Source organism: Apodemus sylvaticus, chromosome 14 (assembly GCF_947179515.1).
Source record: "Apodemus sylvaticus chromosome 14, mApoSyl1.1, whole genome shotgun sequence".
Lineage (NCBI taxonomy): Eukaryota > Metazoa > Chordata > Mammalia > Rodentia > Muridae > Apodemus > Apodemus sylvaticus.
Window position 1 is genome coordinate 3,102,796 of NC_067485.1, and position 21,812 is coordinate 3,124,607.

Here is a 21,812-nt window from a genome sequence, read left to right on the forward strand (position 1 = left end):
GATTGTTGCCTTGTGCTGCATCTCTCTCTCTCTCTCTCTCTCTCTCTCTCTCTTCTCTCTCTCTCTCTCTCTCTCTCTCTCTCTCCTTCCTTTCTATTCATTCTTTATGTAACACCTCCCTATTTATCATCTATCATCTATTTATTTATATATTTATCTCTCATGTCTTTATCTAGTTGGAAGTTTCTCCTTTCTTTACTTATTCCAGGTGCTGTGCTTTTTTATGCACAAACTAAATGTCATTCATTGAGCCTTTAATCCAAATATATATTTAGCCATTTCCAAAATTTCTGGAAATATATTTGCAAGAGTGGTTCAAATAATCTTATCTACTATGGATTTTTTTCCTCAAGATGAAGTAAGAAGGCATTTTAGAAGTGTTGGTGTAATCATGCTTTCATTTCTCTTCCTTCTCTACATTCTTGAGATATGATTCCTGCTGTCTTCCTGGTCATCCTGTGCTTGGGAATGGCCTCATCATCACCTGAACCTGATCCTGTTTTGGATGGTGAATGGCAGATGTGGAAAATCAAATATGGAAAAACATATAGTCTGATTGGTAATTTTGGAACTGTCCAAAGGGAACCAAGTGAGCTGAGATGGCAGGTGGGTATGGGATTAAAAGAGTCTATAGAAACTGCCATTTTCTGAAGAATTACATAAACTCAGGTGAGCATAGGGTGGTCATGTTCTCTGTTCCTAGATATGTGGAAAATATTTTGTTTCAGTGTCTTGAGATCTCTCACCCTCTCTCTGGTTTGTCTTCACTTATTACAGCAACTACTTGGTCAGGTTCTTCAGTGGTTAAACAAAGTCATCCATTATTTCTATTTCCAGGAGGAAGAAGGAAAGAAGAGAGCAGTATGGAAAGAAAATATGAAGAAGATCAAACTGCACAATGGGGAGAATGGCCTGAGGAAGCATGGCTTCACCATGGAAATGAATGCCTTTGGTGACATGGTAACTGTGACATATGCAGCATCACAATGTGTTTTTATTTTCAATTCATTGATCTTTTGCATTTTGGTGATTTATGTATTTTTTCCTTAAAGACAAGTGAAGAATTCAGGAAAATGATGATTGACATCCAAATCCCAGCTGTCAAGAAAGGAAAAAGTGTCCAGAAGCGTCAGGCAGCTAATCTGCCCAAATTTATAAACTGGAAAAAGAGAGGCTATGTTACCCCTGTGCAGAGACAGGTATTACTATGTCACATGCCCATCTTCCTCAGCTATTGAGGAAATTGGGAAGGGGCATGTCTATATGGATTGAGTGAGTTCACTTTTATGAATATTTTATTTTTCTTGTTCTTTTATACAAGGCATATTAATAGTTTCCACCCACCATCACCTTAGTATTGCACCTCATAATGTCGTTAGACTTCATGCCATCTTTCATTAAAATTTATTACCTGCCCTTATGTGCACATATGTTGATGAACACTCTTTATCCTAGGCAAACCACCAGCAATCAAGTCTCCAAGGAAGACTAACCTTCTCTTAACAGGCATCTATCAGCTCCCAGTGGTTCATTTTATGACACAGTATTCAGCTTTCTGCTTTGAAGTTGCTATTTGTTTGTGAATGATTTTCTCTTATTCTCTGCGTAGGGAATATGTAACTCTTGTTGGGCTATTTCTGTGACTGGTGTCATAGAAGGACAAATTTTCCAGAAAACAGGCCAACTGATCACTCTGAGTGTACAGAACCTAGTGGACTGCTCTAGACCTCAAGGCAATGAAGGCTGTTATGTAGGCTCTACATACAGTGCATTGAAGTATGTGAAGGAAAATGGAGGTCTAGAGTCTGAGGCAACCTATCCATATGAAGGAAAGGTAAGTGGATTTTTGTCATGTCAGGGCTGTTATTGCAGTACTGTCTTTTCAGGTTTGCCTATTGGTATGATTTTTATTTGGCTGATGCTACTTCTACAAACATGGGGATCTTGTAAAACCTTTATATGAAATATACATTTCTTTACTATGAAAATTTCTTATTGAAATTGAGATTAAAACGTGTGTTATTGATAACATGATATTCAGTCTGCAATCTCTTGGTAGCGTTTTATTTCCTGGAATAATTTATAAAAGCCCAAATGTGGGGAGACTCAACTACAAAGACCAGAGTGTGGTTCTGACTCCTGTTCCACAGGGCCCAGAGAGAAGTAACCCTGTATTTTAATCATTTACATTTTCAAGGAAGGATCATGCAGGTACAATCCAGAAAATTCTACTGCTAGTATCACAGATTTTGAGCTTCTCCCAGCGAGTGAAGATGCCCTAATATATGCTGTGGCAACTATTGGGCCCATTTCTGTTGCAGTCGATGAATGGCATGAATATTTCCTGTTCTATAAAAGAGGTAAGCATATGCCCCTTTAGATATTACTTGAAAAAATTGTGATGTTCCATGGCATTTCTGTTCAACAGATCACTTTTCAAAATATAAAGCATGAAGTATTCATGAGGGTTTGCATATTTTATAGTTATCGATTCAATAATCTTGTCATTTGTGCTTGATATGAACCCCCTTGCATGTGAGCAATGCATAGTTCATAAAATTTACTGTTTAGCTTAATTTCACATTTTTCTATATGTAGTATGTCTTTAAGAACATAGACTTTGTGAAACAGCATCTCTAGAATAACTTAATGAGGGTCTTGAATTAAGTAACTTATGGTCAGGATTGCTTGCTTGCAAATGGGTTCTATCAGTGGAAGCACAAAATGTGAATGCATGTTCATGATGACTTGGATTTCTATGGATTCTAATGAGGACCTATATCAGGATTCCTGTCACTGTCCCATTCTATGGTTACTGGAGCTTCTGTCTCTTCAGTGGAATCAGAAAGCAGATCAATAATTGTTGGTGACCATTGTCCTTATCAGGCTCCTGGGCCTCTCACTGCTTTATGCATTTTATATTTCAGGTATATATTATGAGCCAAACTGCAAAAACACTACTCTCAATCATGCTATGTTACTGGTTGGCTATGGATTTTTAGGACAAGAATCAGATGGCAGGAAGTACTGGCTGGTCAAGAACAGGTATAAGCTGTCAAAGATATTTATATATGGAGATTGAAAAAGTTATTTTTTGGTTTTAGTGACAGTTTGTGGAAGTCCTGGAAAATATTGTTCTACTTAAGTTAAATAAAAATATATTCTTTTACTTTATTTTCTCTTATGTATATGAATGATGTGTGTGCATATGGACCCATGTGACTGTGTGGTTTTGTGACTCTATGTGTGTGTTTACATACATGTTTATGGACACTTGTCTGTGTGCTTGTTTATATTCACACCATAAATTCACATCAGTTGTCTTCTTCAGTTCTCCTACACTTATCAATAGAGCCAGGGCATCCTGATGAACGTAGGGTTTACTCCCTGGGTTAATGTATCTACCCTTTGTATGCCAGTTAGGTTCTGCCTCTGGAAATTCAGACATGATAGTAAAGCTATTTAGCATTTACATTTTATTGCTTTTATTTGCATATAAGTTTGTATGAGTGAATATTTTATGTAGGCAAATGTCTGAGGAGACCTAAAAATGTTATATCATATTACCAGATATTCCAGTAAGAGGAGGTGTGCTATGAATGGCATTGTTGCTGGGTAGGAGCACCTTGTCCTTAAATTCTTAGGCATTGAGGTATTTTCAACCCCATATATAGTCTTTCAATGGGATTCTACATTTGAATTGTAGTCTTTCCTTTTGTTTGGCATTGCATGAACCTCCTTGGTATCTTCACAATGAGATCAAACAACTCCTACTGCAAAGTCACAATTGTCATGCACTGTTTTTCTTGGGTGCTAATAGCATGCTTGTGCCATTGATTTTCTACAATATGACACAATCATTATTTCTGAACCACCCATTAGTGGAGATTCATCTTATAATTTACTTGCTGCGATTTTCATACTCATGTGTGAAAATTGTTGGTTCCAAGGAGTTCACCCTCTGCCTTTTCTCATGCTTTCTATTACATTGACTTCTGGCTCAATGCTCAAAGGAGGAGTTTATAATAATTCCCTGTGGTGTAATTTTCACTAAATAGGAAATATGATTTCTTTCAGCATTGGTATACAATGGGGCAATAGAGGATATATGAAGCTTGCCAAAGACCAGGAAAATCACTGTGGAATTGCTACATTTGCACTTTACCCCAGAGTGTGAACTGCTTGGTTCTGACACTGAAAGAATGGACAGAAGACATCACGTAGGGAAGAGGCACTTCCACTTCCACTGGACACTTCTGTGTATATAAGACACTGTAGTCATTGAAAAGCCAGTTGTGATGTGAATTTTGTGACCATTTCTGTAACTGATGCCATACACTGATTTTTATTTGTTTTCTATAACAATGTTATTTTTATTTTTCCTGTAACAAATTAAGGCTTTAAAAATAAAGATTTCTTTAAATGTTGGTCAGCCAATTGCATTTGCTCTATTGAGAGTTCTCTGTTTAGATCTGTACCCCATTTTTAACTTGGATGATTTTTGGTATTTAATTTCTTGAGTTCTTTATGTAATTTGGGTATTAGTACTCTATCAGACATGGAGTTGGTAAAAATCTTTTCTTATTCTGGTGGGATCCAGCTTGGCATCCAGTTTGTGTTTCAGGAAAAGGCAGGGAATGGTGGTATTGGTAAACAGGGACAAAAACTGATAACTTTTGGTGATTAACTCTCTTTAACTCTTTGCTATTCTAGGGTCAAATGTTACTGGCTTCTGGCAGTTAGCTCCTGCTTATAGCAGTAGGGAATATAGAAGAATCATTTAGTTGCTCTTTTCTCTTGAATTATGGGCCCCTCACTAAACTGAAGAAAGACTAAGAGTTGTTTAGTCTTTGTGATCCAGAGAGAAAGTAAAAGAAAGAAAGTAAGGTACACAGAAAAAACAAACACACTCTGGATGGCATAGAGGAAGAAAAGCTGCAAGAACCCTCTATTGCGGTTTTCACTTTTTATACTTTCTCTAAAAAATTACTTCATATAACTATTAGGTAAAACTCTTACAGCAGGACAATTGATTACCTGATTTTCTAAATACTTTTTATTTATAACTTCATCGTAAGTTTAAGGTAATATAGATTGATAAAGTTTAAGGAATTACAACAGAATTGTTTACATGTCTTTTCCTTAAACTATTATGTGACTAAATGTTCACTATCTGTTTTCTTGATCTGTCAGTTCATCATGAATTAGTTTGTTTATGTATGTATGCATGTATGTATGTATGTATGTATGTATGTATGTTTGTTTGTTTGTATATATGTCCACTCTAGCTGTCTTCAAAAACACCAGAAGAGGGCATTAGATAACATTATGCATTGTTCTTAGCCAACATGTGGTTGCTGGGAACGGAATTCAGGACCTCTGGAAGAGCATTAGTGGTTTTAACTGCTCATCCATCTCTCAAGACCCTCACTATAATCTTAAAGAAATATTTTTATATCAAAATTTAGCATTGTTTTGTCAAGAGACAAGTCATCTATCTGCCTTATGTCTTATTATTTTGAATTATGTATAGATAAACTAGTCAAAATTTTATTGTCAGTTCTTGTACCTGCTATGAATTGTCCATTTTCAGTAAATTATCATTAGTTACCAGATCATGGTCTCATACCTAACCTAGAAGGAATGATTCACTTGATTGTGAATTTTTTTCCAAGGGTGATATCTTTTTCTAGTGCAATTAGCCTGTGACACATGAAGGTTTACAAAAGTCTATTTGCATCTTTCATTCTATAGAGGGCTTAAAATTACTTGTTTAAGAGTTCTGTAAAATTGTTATTAGAAATAATGAAATCATCGATTCCTCTATACAGCATTACTGCATGAGAGTACATCTTCATGTCAATATGCAAAGAATTTGCCCAATACTGTGGGCTGATGCCCAGAAATAATTAAGCTATGTAATAGTGATAAGAAAGACATATCAGTAGCAGGAAGCAACCCTGGGATAAGTCTCTGAGGATACTGCATCTTAGAGATCACCCATTATTGGCATGCAAAATGGTGGGCCATCTTCAGAAAAGGTACTTGCTTGCCTAGCATTCCCTAGATGGCTTCTATCACCATGGTTTAGGTTGCTGCTGTGTCTGAATGATGGTATCATTGGCCTTACAGAATATTTTAAATTTGAGGACGTCCCATTTATTTAGCATTAATCTAAGTGCCTGTAGCATTGGTATTCTCTTTAGAAAGTATTTTTCAGTGCCATTAAGTTCAAGGTCATTCCCAACATTCTTGTCTATCAGGTCATTGTTTTCTATTTCATGTTGAGGTCATTGGTATTGTTAGACTTGAATTTTATGCAGGGCTGTAGAAATAGATCTACTTGTAATCTCCTTCATTCACCCATCAAGTTTGACCAGGACCATTTGTTGTAGATGTCCTCTTTTTTGCCAGTATGTATTTCTGGCTTCTTTATTAAAAACTGCTTGTCCACATGTATGGGTACTTATATCTAGATCTTCAATTTGATTCTACAATCATTATATCTGTCTATATGCCAGTGCCATTCATTTGTATTACTACAGTTATGTAGTATAATTTGAAATAAGGAAATGTGAGACTTATAGCAACTCATTAAGTACTCTTCTCGCTATCCTGATTTTTGTTTTTCCATATGAACTTGATAATTGCTCTTTAGTTTTTATTGGAATATTTTCATTATTTACATTTTAAATATTATCCTCTGTCCCAGTTACCCTATACCCCCTATTCACACCCTCACCCTGCTTCTATGTGGGTGTTCCCCCACTTATCCATCTACCCACTCCTGCCTCCCTGCCTTGGTATTCCTCTATATTGGAGCATTGAGCCTTCACAGGACCAAGGTCCTCTCCTCTCATTGATGCCTGACAAGGTCTTCCTCTGCTAAACATGCAGATGGATCCGTGGGTCCCTCTGTGTGTTTTCTTTGGTGGGTGGTTTAGTCCCTGTGAGCTCTGTGTGAGTTGGTTCCATATTGTTCTTTTTATGGTGTTGCAAAAACCCTTCAGCTCCTTCAATCCTATCTTTAATTCCTCCATTGGGGACACCATGCTCAGTTCAATGGTTATCTGTGAGCATCTGCCTCTGTGTTTGTCTTGCTCTGGCAGAGCCTCTCAGGGGAGAGTATATCAGGCTCCTCTTCAGCTTCCACTTCTTGGTCAGTGGCACGGGTTGCATCTGGTCTGAGTCTGTGCCCTGAGCAGACCTTGGGTGCGGCTCTGCATCTGGTCCCACAGCACCCAGAGGAAGCCAGACTCCAAGGTGCTCTCACAGGCTCAGAATCATAGGCTAGGAGGCTACAACATCTGCCCCAACACTGGGAGTAACTCGTACCACTGTTTCTAGGGACAGGAAAATTGTCCTTTCAGTGTCTGTGAAGAAATGTGTGGAATTTTGATGAGGAGTACACTAAAGCTCTAGTAAGTAAGGTAGCCATTTCTACTATGTTAATTTTATTGATCTATAAGCATGGAGGAGTTTTTCATCTTCTGATATCTTCTTCAATATATTTTGATTTTGTTATTCTTTTTTTTTAGTCCAATAATGCTTATCTATTTATTCTTTTTATTTATTTTATTTTATTTTCTAAATTCTTTGTTTACATTCCAAATGCTTTCCCCTTTCCTGGTTCCCCCCTCCCCATATGTCCCATAAGCCCTCTTCTCTCCACCCATTCTCCAATCACCTCCCTCCTTTTTCTCTGTCCTGGTACTTCCCATTCTTAATGATGTTACTTATATACTTTAGACAACAGTCACAGCTTTCCCACTATCCTCACATTCCAGTTTCTCCATTCCTCCACCTCACTCTTTCTCCTTTTTTCTCAGAAAAGGTGAAGACTCCCATGGATATCATTCAGACTTGGCATATCATCTTGCAGTAAGACTAGATGTGACATCTTCTATCAAGGTTACAGAAGACAGCCCAGTTAGGAGAAAGGTATTCAAAGGCAGCTAATGTAGTCAGAGACAGTGCCTGCTCCTGCTTTAGGAGTCACACATGAAGGCCCAGCTACAAATCTGTTATGTATGTGCAAAGGGCCTAGATCCATCCCATGCCTGCTCCCTGTTTGACACTTCAGTGTTCATGAGGCCCTGTTGGCCTAGGTTAGTTGACTTTGTATGTTTTCTTGGAGTGTCCTTGACCCGTCTGTTTTTTTCAGTTGTTTCTCTTCCTCTTCCCCACGATTCTTTGAACTTCACTGAATGTTTAACTGTGGGTCTCTGCTTCATTTTCCATCAGTTGCTGGCTAACACCTGTCTGATGACAGCTTTGCATGGGTCCTGTTTCCAAGTAGATCAGAATGTCATTAATATTGACAGGGTACCTCTCATGGCATGAGTCTAAAGCTGGGCCTGTCATTTGCTGGTCATTCTCTCCAAATGTGCTCTATCTTTTCCCCTGAACATCTTGAAGTCAGTTCAAATTGTGGATTTAAGTAAATTGTGGCTGAGTTGCTGTACCAATCCCTCCAGTCGAAGACTTGTCTGGTTACAGTAGATAGCTGTTTCTGGCTCCATATCTCTCATTGCTAGGAGTCATAGATGGGGCCAGTCTCATAGATTTCTAGGAGTTTCCATTTTCCTAGCCTTATAGCTTGTCCCAGAGTTATCTTGTACCCAATCCAATTGTCTCTCTGTACTCTTTCCCTCCACTCTCTCCACTCATCATACCTCCTTTTCTAATCCCCACACCTTTTTTCATCAAGTCTCCTCCCTCCATCCATTCCTTATGTCTAATCAATTTCCTCTTCTCAGTGAGATTCACACATTTGCCTTTGGGTTGTCTTTCTTTTATTATAATATTTTTTCTTAAATTTTTATTATTTGAATGCATTGTATACATCTCACATATTAATAATATTGACTGTTTTGAGAAACAAATAATACACAAATAATTGTTCAACTTTTATATTCCTATCATTTCATACCCTAAAAATATCACTATTGAATATTTAATACTATCCATAACTGAGGATCCTATATCTAATATTGAATACTAAATTTTTTGAAAGCATTCAAAATATTCTTTGGGAATTAAGTATAGTAAAAGAGCATAAACTATTACAAATGAATCATATTCAAAAGCCCTTATGTGATACCACTTGAAATAGTGAGAAAGTATTTAAATGCATTATATGTGTATGTGTGTACATTGTCTAACCATCAGTTCATTTAAAAATGATTATCAGTGTTTCAGGAGAGAAATTATTTTATCAGTAAGAATATTTTAAAAATTACAAAATACTTCAGAACTCGGCCTCCCGCCAGTCAGGAGAGACTCACCTCCATCTTGATTTTGGACTCCAGAGATCGGACAGACTGAGGTACACAAACATAACCCGAGGCCAACATCGCGGGGGTCTAAGCCCGACGGGCGTTGGCCTGCACCCAGGCCCTGGGCTGCTCGGGTGGCCATCGGGGTGCCAACCCAGCCAGGAGTTTTTTTTGCCCGGGCCTGCGTGCGCCGCCATTTTGCCTACAGGACCCAGAGTGCTCGGGAGGGCAGAGACGGCTAACAAGCATAGCCTGAGGCTAACAAAACGGGGGTCTAGGCCCCAAAAGGCACAGGACTGACCCCAAGAACTGGGCGGCTTGGTAGGCCATCTGTGTGTCAACCCGCCCAGGAGGTTGTTAGCACAGCAGACTCTCCCGGTGCTTTCGGAGAGCGCGGGCACACACACCGGCCATCCGGGTCACCTGGCGGACCCAATTAACAGTCATAGCCCTAGGGGAACCTTGCTCGGACCTTGGCCTCCAAGTCTTTTGCCTGGACTCAGGGCCTGGGCGACCAGGCTAACCTTGTGTGCGCCAGCCCGGTTGGGGAATCTACTGCCCAGCGGAGTGAGCGGAACACAGGGAAGGTCACAGCAGCATACACCGTCAGCGCTCCCTGGGGGTGCACACGGGCTCCATCTGGTCCACAGACACAATCTGGGGCAAGGCCTCAGGCAGAAGCCCTCAGCTCAACTCTCTCCGCTTCAGATCAGCCTGGGCGGCTGCACCACATCTCCAGGTCCCTCAAGAGGCTAGTGGGGGCTTCCGGGCGGCCAGCTGGGAGAAGTCGGTGTGCTCCGGTAAATCCTGTGGGCCCCAGCGGGAGCCTTCAGGTGCCTGCTTTGGGATCTGAACAGCCTGGACAGCAGCACCCTGTCTACAGGCAGTGCAGGGTGTAAGCTGTGCACCAGAGGCCAACCGGGAAGGGGCAGCGTGCACTGGTGAGTCCAGCACTGACAAGACCAAGTAACACCAGTGAGAACTAGATGGCAAAAGGCAAACACAGGAACGTCACTAACAGAAATCAAGGCAATATGGCAACATCTGAACCCAATTCTCCTCTACCAGCATGTCCTGGATACCCCATCACACCAGTAAAACAAGATTTGGATTTAAAATCACTGGTCATGATGCTGGTACAGGAACACATGAAGGACATACTTAAAGAAATTCAGGAGAAAATGGATCAAAAGTTAGAAGCCCTTGCTAGGGAAACACAAAAATCATTAAAAGAAATCCAAGAGAATATAAAAGCCAACAAGGAGGAAACACAAAAATCACTTAAAGAAATACAGGAGAACTTTGGTCAACAGGCTGAGGTCATGAAAGAGGAAACACAAAAATCCCTTAAAGAATTACAGGAAAGCACAAACAAGCAAGTGAAGGAGCTAAGCAAAACCATCCAGGATCTAAAATCAGAAGTAGAAACAACTAAGAAAACTCAAAGGGAGACAACTTTGGAGATAGAAAGCCTTGGGAAGAAATCAGGGGACAGAGATGCAAATATCAACAACAGAATACAAGAAATAGAAGAATCTCAGATGCTGAAGATTCCATAGAAACCATGGACTCAACAGTTAAAGAAAATGCAAAATGCAAAAAGCTTGTAACCCAAAATATCCAGGAAATCCAGGACACAATGAGAAGACCAAACCTAAGGATTATAGGCATAGATGAGAGTGAAGATTTACAACTTAAAGGGCCAGCAAATATCTTCAATAAAATTATGGAAGAAAACTTCCCTAACCTAAAGAGAGAGATGCCCATGAATATATAAGAAGCCTACAGAACTCCAAACAGACTGGACCAGAACAGAAATACTTCCCGTCACATAATAATCAAAACACCAAATGTTCTAAACAAAGAAAGAATATTAAAGGCAGTAAGAGAAAAAGGCCAAGTAACATATAAAGGAAGACCTATCAGAATCACAGCAGACTTTTCACCTGAGACTATGAAGGCTAGAGGTCCTGGGCAGATCTCATGCAGACTCTAAGAGAACACAAATGCCAACCAAAACTACTATATCCAGCAAAACTCTCAATCACCATAGATGGAGAAACTAAGATATTTCATGACAAAACCAAGTTTACCCAATATCTATCCACAAACCCAGCCCTAAAAAGGATAATAGGAGGACAACACCAATACAAGGAGGGAAACTTCACCCTGGAAAAAGCAAGATAGTAACCTTTCATCAAACCCAAAAGAAGTTAAGCAATCAAATTTAAAAAATAACGTCAAAAATGATAGGAAGTAACAATCACTATTCCTTAATATCTCTTAACATCAATGGACTTAATGCCCCAATAAAAAGACACAGACTAACTGACTGGATACGTAAATAGGACCCTACATTTTGCTGCTTACAGGAAACACACCTCAGGGTCAAAGACAAACACTACCTTAGAGTAAAAGGCTGGAAGACAATTTTACAAGCAAATGGTCTCAGGAAACAAGCTGGAGTAGCCATTTTAATATCAGATAAAATTGACTTTCAACCCAAAGTCATCAAAAGAGACTCTGAGGGACACTTCTTGCTGGTCAAAGGAAAAATACAACAAGAAGAACTCTCAATCCTGAACATCTATGCTCCAAATGCAAGGGCACCCTCTTTCATAAAAGAAACTTTATTAAAACTCAAAGCACACATTGCACCTAACACAATAATTGTGGGTGACTTCAACACTGCACTTTCCTCAATGGACAGATCAGGAAAACAGAAACTAAACAGGGACACAATGAAACTAATTGAAGCTTCGGACCAATTAGATTTAACAGATATATATAGAACATTCTATCCTAAAACAAAAGAATATACCTTTTTTTCAGCACCTCATGGCACCTTCTCCAAAATCGACCATATAATTGGTCACAAGACAGACCTCAACACATATAGGAAGATTGAACTAATCCCATGCCTCCTATCTGATCACTATGGAGTAAAAGCGGTCTTCAATAGCAACAGAAACAACAGAAAACCCAAATACACGTGGAAATTGAACAATACTCTACTCAATGATACCTTGGTCAAGGAAGAAATAAAGAAAGAAATTAAAGACTTTTTAGAACACAATGAAAATGAAAACACAACATACCCAAATCTATGGGACACAATGAAAGCAGTGCTAAGAGGAAACCTCGAAGCCCTGAGTGCCTCCAAAAAGAAAACGGAGAGAGCATACATTACCAGCTTAATGACACACCTGAAAGCCCTTGAACAAAAAGAAACTATTTCACCCAGGAGGAGTAGAAGGCAGGAAATCATCAAACTCAGGGCCGAAATCAATCAAGTAGAAACAAAGAGAACCATACAAAAAATCAACAAAACCAGGAGCTGGTTCTTTGAGAAAATCAACAAGATAGATAAACCCTTAGCCAGACTGACCAAAGGGCACAGAGAAAGTATCCAAATTAACAAACTTAGAAATGAAAAGGGAGATATAACAACGGAAACTGAGGAAATCCAAAAAATCATCAGATCCTACTACAAGAGCCTGTACTCAACACAACTGGAGAATCTGGAGGAAATGGACAATTTCCTTGACAGATACCAAATACCAAAATTAAATCAGGACCAACTAGACCATCTAAACAGTCCCATAAAGCCTAAAGAAATAGAAGGAGTCATAGAAAGTCTTCCAACCAAAAAAAGCACAGGACCAGATGGTTTCAGTGCAGAATTCTACCAGACCTTCAAAGAAGAGTTAACACCAATACTCTTCAAACTATTCCACACAATAGAAACAGAAGGAACACTACCCAATTCCTTCTACGAAGACACAATTACGCTGATACCAAAGCCACACAAAGATCCAACAAAGAAAGAGAAGTTCAGACCAATTTCCCTTATGAACATCGATGCAAAAATACTCAATAAAATTCTTGCCAACCGAATCCAAGAACACATCAAAACGATCATCCACCATGATCAAGTAGGCTTTATCCCGGGAATGCAGGGTTGGTTCAATATACGGAAATCCATCAATACAATCCACTACATAAACAAACTCAAAGAACAAAACCACATGGTCATTTCATTGGATGCTGAAAAAGCATTTGACAAAATTCAGCATCCTTTCATGCTTAAAGTCTTGGAGAGAACATGAATTCAAGGCCCATACCTAAACATAGTAAAAGCAATATACAGCAAACCGGTAGCCAGCATCAAACTAAATGGAGAGAAACTTGAAGCAATCCCACTGAAATCAGGGACCAGACAAGGCTGCCCCCTTTCTCCTTATCTTTTCAATATTGTACTTGAGGTACTAGCTCGGGCAATTCGACAACATAAGGAGGTCAAATGGATACAAATTGGAAAGGAAGAAGTCAAACTATCATTATTTGCAGATGACATGATAGTCTACCTAAGTGACCCAAAAAGCTCCACTAGAGAGCTCCTACAGCTGATAAACAACTTCAGCAAAGTGGCAGGTTAGAAAATCAACTCAAGCAAATCAGTGGCCTTCCTATACTCAAAGGATAAGCAGGCTGAGAAAGAAATTAGGGAAATGACCCCCTTCACAATATCCACAAACAGTATAAAGTATCTTGGGGTGACTCTTACCAAACATGTGAAAGATCTGTATGACAAGAATTTCAAGACTCTGAAGAAGGAAATGGAAGAAGACCTCAAAAAATGGGAAAACCTCCCATGCTCATGGATCGGTAGAATCAATATAGTTAAAATGGCCATTTTGCCAAAAGCAATGTACAGATTCAATGCAATACCCATCAAAATTCCAACTCAATTCTTCACAGAGTTAGAAAGAGCAGTTATCAAATTCATCTGGAACAACAAAAAACCCAGGATAGCTAAAACTATTCTCAGCAACAAAAGAAAATCTGGGGGAATCAGTATCCCTGACCTCAAGCAATACTACAGAGCAATAGTGTTAAAAACTGCATGGTATTGGTACAGTGACAGGCAGGAGGATCAATGGAACAGGATTGAAGATCCAGAAATGAACCCACACACCTATGGCCACCTGATTCTAGACAAAGAGGCTGAAAACATCCAATGGAAAAAAGATAGCCTTTTCAACAAATGGTGCTGGTTCAACTGGAGGTCAGCATGCAGAAGAATGCGAATTGATCCATCCTTGTCTTCTTGTACTAAGCTCAAATCCAAATGGATCAAGGACCTCAACATAAAGCCAGACACTCTGAAGCTAATAGAAAAGAAACTGGGGAAGACCCTTGAGGACATCGGTACAGGGAGAAAGTTTCTGAACAGAACACCAATAGCGTATGCTCTAAGAGCAAGAATTGACAAATGGGACCTCATAAGGTTACAGAGTTTCTGTAAGGCAAAGGACACCATCAAGAGGACAGATCGGCAACCAACAAATTGGGAAAAGATCTTCACCAATCCTACATCAGATAGAGGGCTAATATCCAATATATATAAAGAACTCAAGAAGTTAGACTCCAGAAAACCGAACAACCCTATTAAAAATGGGGTACAGAGTTAAACAAAGAATTCTCACCTGAAGAACTTTGGATGGCAGAGAAGCATCTTAAAAAATGCTCAACTTCATTAGTCATTAGGGAAATGCAAATCAAAACAACCCTAAGATTTCATCTTACACCAGTCAGAATGGCTAAGATTAAAAATTCAGGAGACAGCAGGTGTTGGAGAGGGTGTGGAGAAAGAGGAACACTCCTCCACTGCTGGTGGGGTTGCAAATTTGTACAACCACTCTGGAAATCAGTCTGGTGGTTCCTCCGAAAACTGGGCACCTCACTTCCAGAAGATCCTGCTATACCACTCCTGGGCATATATCCAGAGGATTCCCCACCATGTAATAAGGATACATGCTACTATGTTCATAGCAGCCCTATTTATAATTGCCAGATGCTGGAAAGAACCCAGGTATCCCTCAACAGAAGAGTGGATGCAAAAAATGTGGTATATCTACACAATGGAGTACTATTCAGCCATTAGAAACAATGAATTCATGAAATTCTTAGACAAATGGATGGAGCTAGAGAACATCATACTAAGTGAGGTAACCCAGACTCAAAAGGTGAATCATGGTATGCACTCAGTAATAAGTGGTTATTAACCTAGAAAACTGGAATACCCAAAACATAATCCACACATCAAATGAGATACAAGAAGAAAGGAGGAGTGGCCCCTGGTTCTGGAAAGACTCAGTGAAACAGTGTTCGGCAAAACCAGAACGGGGAAGTGGGAAGGGGTGGGAGGGAGGATAGGGGAAGAGAAGGGGGCTTACGGGACTTTCGGGGAGTGGGGGGGGCTAGAAAAGGGGAAATCATTTGAAATGTAAATAAATTATATCGAATAAAAAAATTACAAAATAGCGGAATCCTTTTGAAGTTAAACATTAAGAAAATGCTAATTTCAAGCACAGTGAGAAAAGTTATCAATAATATTTCCAGGTTGTTTGTAGAACATGATTTTAATATTTTCTTTTCTTTTTTTTATTCGATATATTTTTTATTTACATTTCAAATGATTTCCCCTTTCCTAGCCCCCCACTCCCTGAAAGTCCCGTAAGCCCCCTTCTCTCCCCCTGTCCTCCCACCCACCCCTTCCCACTTCCCCGTTCTGGTTTTGCTGAATACTGTTTCACTGAGTCTTTCCAGAACAAGGGGCCACTCTTCCTTTCTTCTTGTACCTCATTTGATGTGTAGATTATGTTTTGGGTATTCCAGGTTTCTAGGTTAATATCCACTTATTAGTGAGTGCATACCATGATTCACCTTTTGAATCTGGGTTACCTTACTTAGTATGATGTTCTCTAGCTCCATCCATTTAAGAAAATGCTAATTTCAAGCACAGTGAGAAAAATTATCAATAATATTTCCAGGTTGTTTGTAGAACATGATTTTAATATTTTCAACGGCTAATATTTATCAGAATAATTATTATAAGTTGTCTTTATTATATCTCCCTTTTCATTTCTGATTTTGTTAATTTGGATACTGTCTCTATGCCTTCTGCTTAATCTGGCTTAGGGTGTATCTATCATGTTGATTTTCTCCAACAACTAGCTCCTGGTTTTGCTGATTCTTTGTATAGCTCTTTTTGTTTCTACTTGGATGATTTCATCCCTGATTTTGATTTTTCCTGCTGTCTACTCTTCTTTGGTTTATTTGTTTCTTTTTGTTCTAGTGCTTTCAGGTGTGATGTCAAGTTGCTAGTGTAAGCTCTTCCCAGTTTCTTTCTGGAGGCATTTAGAGCTAAGAGTTTTCTTTTTACTACTGTTTTCATTGTGTCCCATAAATTTTGGTACGATGTGTATTCATTTTTAGTAAATGCTAAAAAGACATTAATTTCATTCTTTGTTATTTCCTTAACCAAGTTATCATTGAGTAGAACATTGTTCAGCTTCCATATGTATGTGTACTTTCTGTTGTTTTTGTTGTAATTGAAGACCAGCCTTAGTCCATGGTGATATGATAGGGTTCATGGGATTATTTCAATATTCTTGTATGTTGAGGCCTGTTATGTGACCAATTATATGATCAATTTTGGAGAACATACCATGAGCTGTTGATAAGAAGGTATATTCTTTTGCTTTAGGATGAAATGTTCTATGAATATCTGTTAGAACTATCTGGTTCATAACTTCTGTTAGTTTCTCTGTGTCTCTGTTTAAGTTCTGTTTCCATGATCTGTTCATTGCTGAGCGTGAGTTGTTGAAGTCTCCTACAATTATTGTATGAGGTACAATATGTGCTTTGAGCTTTAGTAAAGTTTCTTCAATGAATGTGAGTACCCTTGCATTTAGAGCAGAGATGCTCAGAATTGAGAGTTCAACTTGGTAGATTTTTCCTTTGATGAGAATAAAGCGTCCTTCCTTACCTTTTCTTTTTTTTTTAATAAAATTTGGTTGAAAGTTGATTTTATTTGTAATTAGAATGACTACTTTAGCTTTTTTCTCAGGACTATTTGCCTGAGAAATTGTTTTCCAACCTTTTACTCTGAGGTTGTCTTTGTCACTGAGGTGTATTTCTTGTATGCAGTAAAATTCTGGTTCCTGTTTACATATCCAGCTAGTTAGTGTATTAATTAAGGTTTTACTGCTGTGAACAGACACCATGACCAATGCAAGTTTTATAAAAGACACCATGTCCTCGGGGCTGGCCTACTGGTTTAGTCCATTGTCATCAAGGTAGAAGCATGACAGTATCAAGACTCTCATGATGCAGGAGGGGCTGAGGGTTCTACAACTATCCAAAGGAAGCCAGAAAGAGAATGGGTAACCTTAGGCATCTAGGAGGAAGATCTCTAAGTCCAACCCCACAGTGACACATTTCCTCCAACAAGGCCACATCTTCTAATAGTGGAACTTCCTGGGATGAGAATATACATACCATCACAGTGAGTCTATGTCTTTTTATTGGGGAATTGAGTCCATTGATGTTAAGAGATATTAGGAAAAAGTGATTGTTAATGCTGAATTTGGAGCATATAGAGGAAAGGATTATTGTCTGATGCATCCAGAGTCATAGTTATTCAGTGAACAGAATAAAGACATTGTAAAGGTATACTTGATTTTATTTGCATCACATATAGATGTGCTCTGTACTTATAAAATGAGGAATTAAATTTTCTACTTCTAGATTGAAGTATTTTTGCAAAAGTGCTTAGTCACTTTGTTTAATGTATGTCGTGCCTAAAAGGAATAAAGTTGTTCTAATGTTTATTGTTGTGTGAGTGGTGGTATCTGTGGGAGAGTATAGTTGGAACCAGAAAAGGAAATAAAATCTGCTGTAGCTTGAGTTGTAAGAGATTGTTAGTTGAAAGGCACATACTTTGGGGATGGAGCAAAGTTCTTATGGTAGGCAACCTAGTTCTCTTAAGCTCTGAACATTATTTCCAACCTCCAAAATGGCTTTAACTGTGTTCTTGGCCTTAACCTATAAATTTTACTCTTGCATGGTCTATGTCTGTCCTCTGATATCTCTTTATGGCTGGAACAGCCTACTCATCTCATATGGTCACAATGTTCAGAACTTGGCCTGAGGCAGAGCAAGTGCTCCAGACACCCTCCCACACTCATAGACAGATGATTCCCAGGTGCTATGACACAATCAGGCTCACAGGGTCTCATGCACACAGGAAGGACAGGATCCTGTCAATGACATCCAGGGCAGTTAGCACGTGCTGGGAGAGGCAAGCACAGGAACATATGCAATAGAAACCAATGCCATGTGGCAAGCCCTGGATATCCTAACACACCTGAAAAACAAGACTCCAACATAAAATCCAATCTCATAAAGATGATTGAGGACCTTAAGGAGAACATCAATGGCCCTCTTAAAGAAATGTAGGTGAACAAAGGAAAATGGTAGAAAACCTTAAACAAAAACACATAAATCCCTTAAAGAAATACATGCAATCCCAATCAAACAGGTGAAGGAATTGGAGAAAACTACCAAGGTTCTAAAAATGGAAATAGAAACCTTAAAGAAATCAGAAATGGAGACATCCCTGGAGATGGGAAAACCCAGGAAAGAGATTAGGACTTACAGATGCAAGCATGTACAGCAGAATACAAGAGATAGAAGAGAGAATCTCTCTGTAGATGGATCTGTAGAGGATAACATAGAAGATATTGAATTATAAATCTTACTCTTGCATGGTCTATGCTTTATACTCTCTGAGATCTCTTTATGACTGTAACAGCCAATTCATCACCAATGGTCACAATGGCCAGATTCTTTCCCAGGTTTCTGGAGTGTAAGTGGCATTTCTGCCATTGCTTTTATCAAATATGACAATTATTATTTTAGAACCACCTGCTCATGGAAAGATGTCCTGTCCCTTTTCTGCTGTGAAATAACTTGTTGTTTGGGAGATAAAACTTTTCCTCTTCTTGTCTTTTCTGCTAAGTTGTCTTTAGGCTCCGATTTAAAATGAGGCTTCCTTATGATAGGATTGCTGTGCTTTTTTTTTTTTTTTTTTTTTTTTGTTAAATAGACAACTTGGATCCTTTCATCTGTAGTAATATATCAGGCATGGTTAAGGCAACATTATGATTGCTGAAGACTGTAATAATCATTGTACAATTAATTCCTAAGTCAGCTTTCCAATGTTTGACCTTCCTAATGGTAATAAGAAAGGGAAGCAACATACATAGACATGAGACAGTATATACATAGAAGACATTTTCCCTACAAAATTACCAATGTATTAATATGAAATTTGAGACACTGAAGAGTCACATTGTGATGTGAATTATGTGATGTAGTTACTCTAGTAAGACATAATACTTACTGTTACTGATTCTCTGCACTGATTTGTATTTAATGAATGTAATGATTTGAATTTTATTTTTGACTGTGTAAAAGATCTTCTTTAAATATAATGATTAAATTAAAATACAATGCCCAGATTCTTTTTGGTTTTGATCACTGTGATATTTTCTGGTCAAATAAAATATTCTATTCATCTTGAAAATAAAAGTGAGTGTGGTGGTGATGTTCTAGGTGAAGAGTGGGCAGTTCTCTTGTGACAGATGATCTTCCATACTTGTTTGTGGTTGTTTGCAAGTTCTGTTTATCTACCAGCAGCATTGGTCTGATTCAGTATATGACAAACTTCTGAATTTGGCTTTTTTTTGCTAATGCAGATACACCCACTTTCTTTTTTTTTAAATATTTTTATTTTCTATATTCTTTGTTTACATTCCAAATGATTTCCCCTTTCTCAGATCCCCCCTCCCCATATGTCCCATAAACCTTCTTCTCTCCACCCATTCTCCAACCACCTCCCTCCTTTTTCTCTGTCTTTATATTCCCCTCCAACACTAGATCAATTCTTTCCAGGATCAGGACCCTCTCCGTACTTCTTCATGGGAGCCATTTGTTATGCGATTTGTGCCTTCGGTATTCAGAGCTTCTGGGCTAATTAATATCTACTTATCACAGAGTGCATTCCATGTGTATTCATTTGTGATTGGGTTACCTCACTTAGGATGATATTTTCCAGATCAAACCATTTGCCTAAAATTTTTGTGAATTCATTGTTTCTAATTGCTAAGTAGTATTCCATTGTGTAAATATACCACATTTTCTGTATCCATTCCTCCTTTGAGGGATATCTGGGTTTTTTCCAGGTTCTGGCTATTATAAATAAGGCTGCTATGAATATAATGGAGCATATGTCTTTATTGCATGCCGGGGAATCCTTTGGGTATATGCCCAGGAGAGGTATAGCACCGTCCTCTGGAATACACCCACTTTCAATTCTTGTCCCCTTTGTGTAGTGTGATGCCACTGTCAACTGCTCCACTTCTTTGTCACCATGTGCTGCTCCATTGCATTAGGATGTGTTGTGTCTCTCCATTGTCAGGCACAGCAAATCACTTGTATCTTCCCTGTAATGGTGTCAGAGACAATAATTTGACCATGTCTGTGATTATAAGATGGTTGGTTTTTCAGGTCACACAGGATCTTCCTTCCCTAAACATGCAAGGGTTTTGACAAAGTCATTCTAGTATACTCTGTTTGAGTAACTGTCCTTTTCTGTTGTTGATTACTTTTCTTAACACTGTAGCTTACTTGTAGGATGCATATATTCATATATTGAATATGAATATATGCATCTTATTCATGGGCACAATAACACCTGTTGGTAATCAACCTTGGCAGTGTTGTCGATGTGGTGATGCCTTTAGAATCATGATATTTCTCAGCATGGTCTTCCCAGCTTCTATTAGGATGGCCCATGCAATATGAGTTGGGTTAGTTAAAGATAAATTTTGACACACATTGTTATCTTTCACACTTGGTCTAAGTTTGAAGGCTTTTCTGTTTCCCTGAGCATAATTCAGAGACAGATTTCCTATGGAGTTGAAACATTGAGTCTTTGATATGTTTATTCCCATGTCAACAACACATGTTAACTTTGAGATTGTACTCACTCAGTTCATCTTCCCTTCTTAATACCCTAGAAAAGACAGAAGTGAAATCTTTTGTTGTTACATGGAGCTGCTAAAGCCAGAATGTGGCATAGGAGTCCCTGCATGGAGCACTTGGAAAAGCCTTGCATTAAGCTATGAAAATGAAGTTTCTGGTATGTTGGAGATCCCAAGAATTTGGAGACACAAGAACCATGAGTCATCTATTAGATGGAGGTACAGACAAGAAATATAAATAGCCTAGGCAACAAAGCTGGAAGAACAGACCAATTTTAGCATTTTGACATCAGACACAGAGCTATAGGATTTGGAATTGTCCTGTTGGGTTTCATTTTTCTTGGGCCACTATTTCTTCACTATTCTGAACATACCTGCGTATTCTCAAAGGGGTTCCTGAGGGGTGGAGTGAGAACCTAGGGGCAAGTGATTCGAGAAATTGAGACAAGACAGGATTCTGATTAAGTCTCATTAAATGCAGGTTCACATAGCTGTTATATGGTAAAGCATTTGACAGCAAAAACAAAACAAGATGTGGTAATCAACCAGCAAAGATAAACAACTTGACCTTTACATAGACTCTTTTCTAAAATATATGTCAGCACACTGTGTCTCATCAAGAGCTCAGGGTGTAGTCAGC

At 38.7% G+C, this 21,812-nt stretch overlaps 1 protein-coding gene across 2 annotated transcripts; it reads left to right on the forward strand.

Moving 5' to 3' along the window:
* The first annotated feature begins 429 nt into the window (after positions 1-429).
* On the forward strand, positions 430-4,177 carry LOC127664846 (cathepsin M-like). Of its 2 annotated transcripts, none has more exons than XM_052157061.1 (7): positions 430-573; positions 838-960; positions 1,053-1,199; positions 1,610-1,834; positions 2,198-2,360; positions 2,928-3,045; positions 4,078-4,177. In XM_052157061.1, exons 1-7 carry the CDS (start codon positions 430-432, stop codon positions 4,175-4,177), a joined length of 1,020 nt encoding a protein of 339 aa, XP_052013021.1. The 2 variants fall into 2 exon arrangements, with proteins under 2 accessions (XP_052013021.1, XP_052013022.1); XM_052157062.1 differs by having other exon boundaries at positions 430-559; positions 845-960.
* Positions 4,178-21,812: the final 17,635 nt, after the last annotated feature.

Bases quoted from the DNA above. Each gene is read 5' to 3' on its own strand.
- LOC127664846 (XM_052157061.1), top strand. From the start codon at position 430: ATGATTCCTGCTGTCTTCCTGGTCATCCTGTGCTTGGGAATGGCCTCA. The intron at 1,200-1,609 runs GTATTACTATGT...TTCTCTGCGTAG, and splicing joins TTACCCCTGTGCAGAGACAG to GGAATATGTAACTCTTGTTG. The intron at 2,361-2,927 runs GTAAGCATATGC...TTTATATTTCAG, and splicing joins TTTCCTGTTCTATAAAAGAG to GTATATATTATGAGCCAAAC.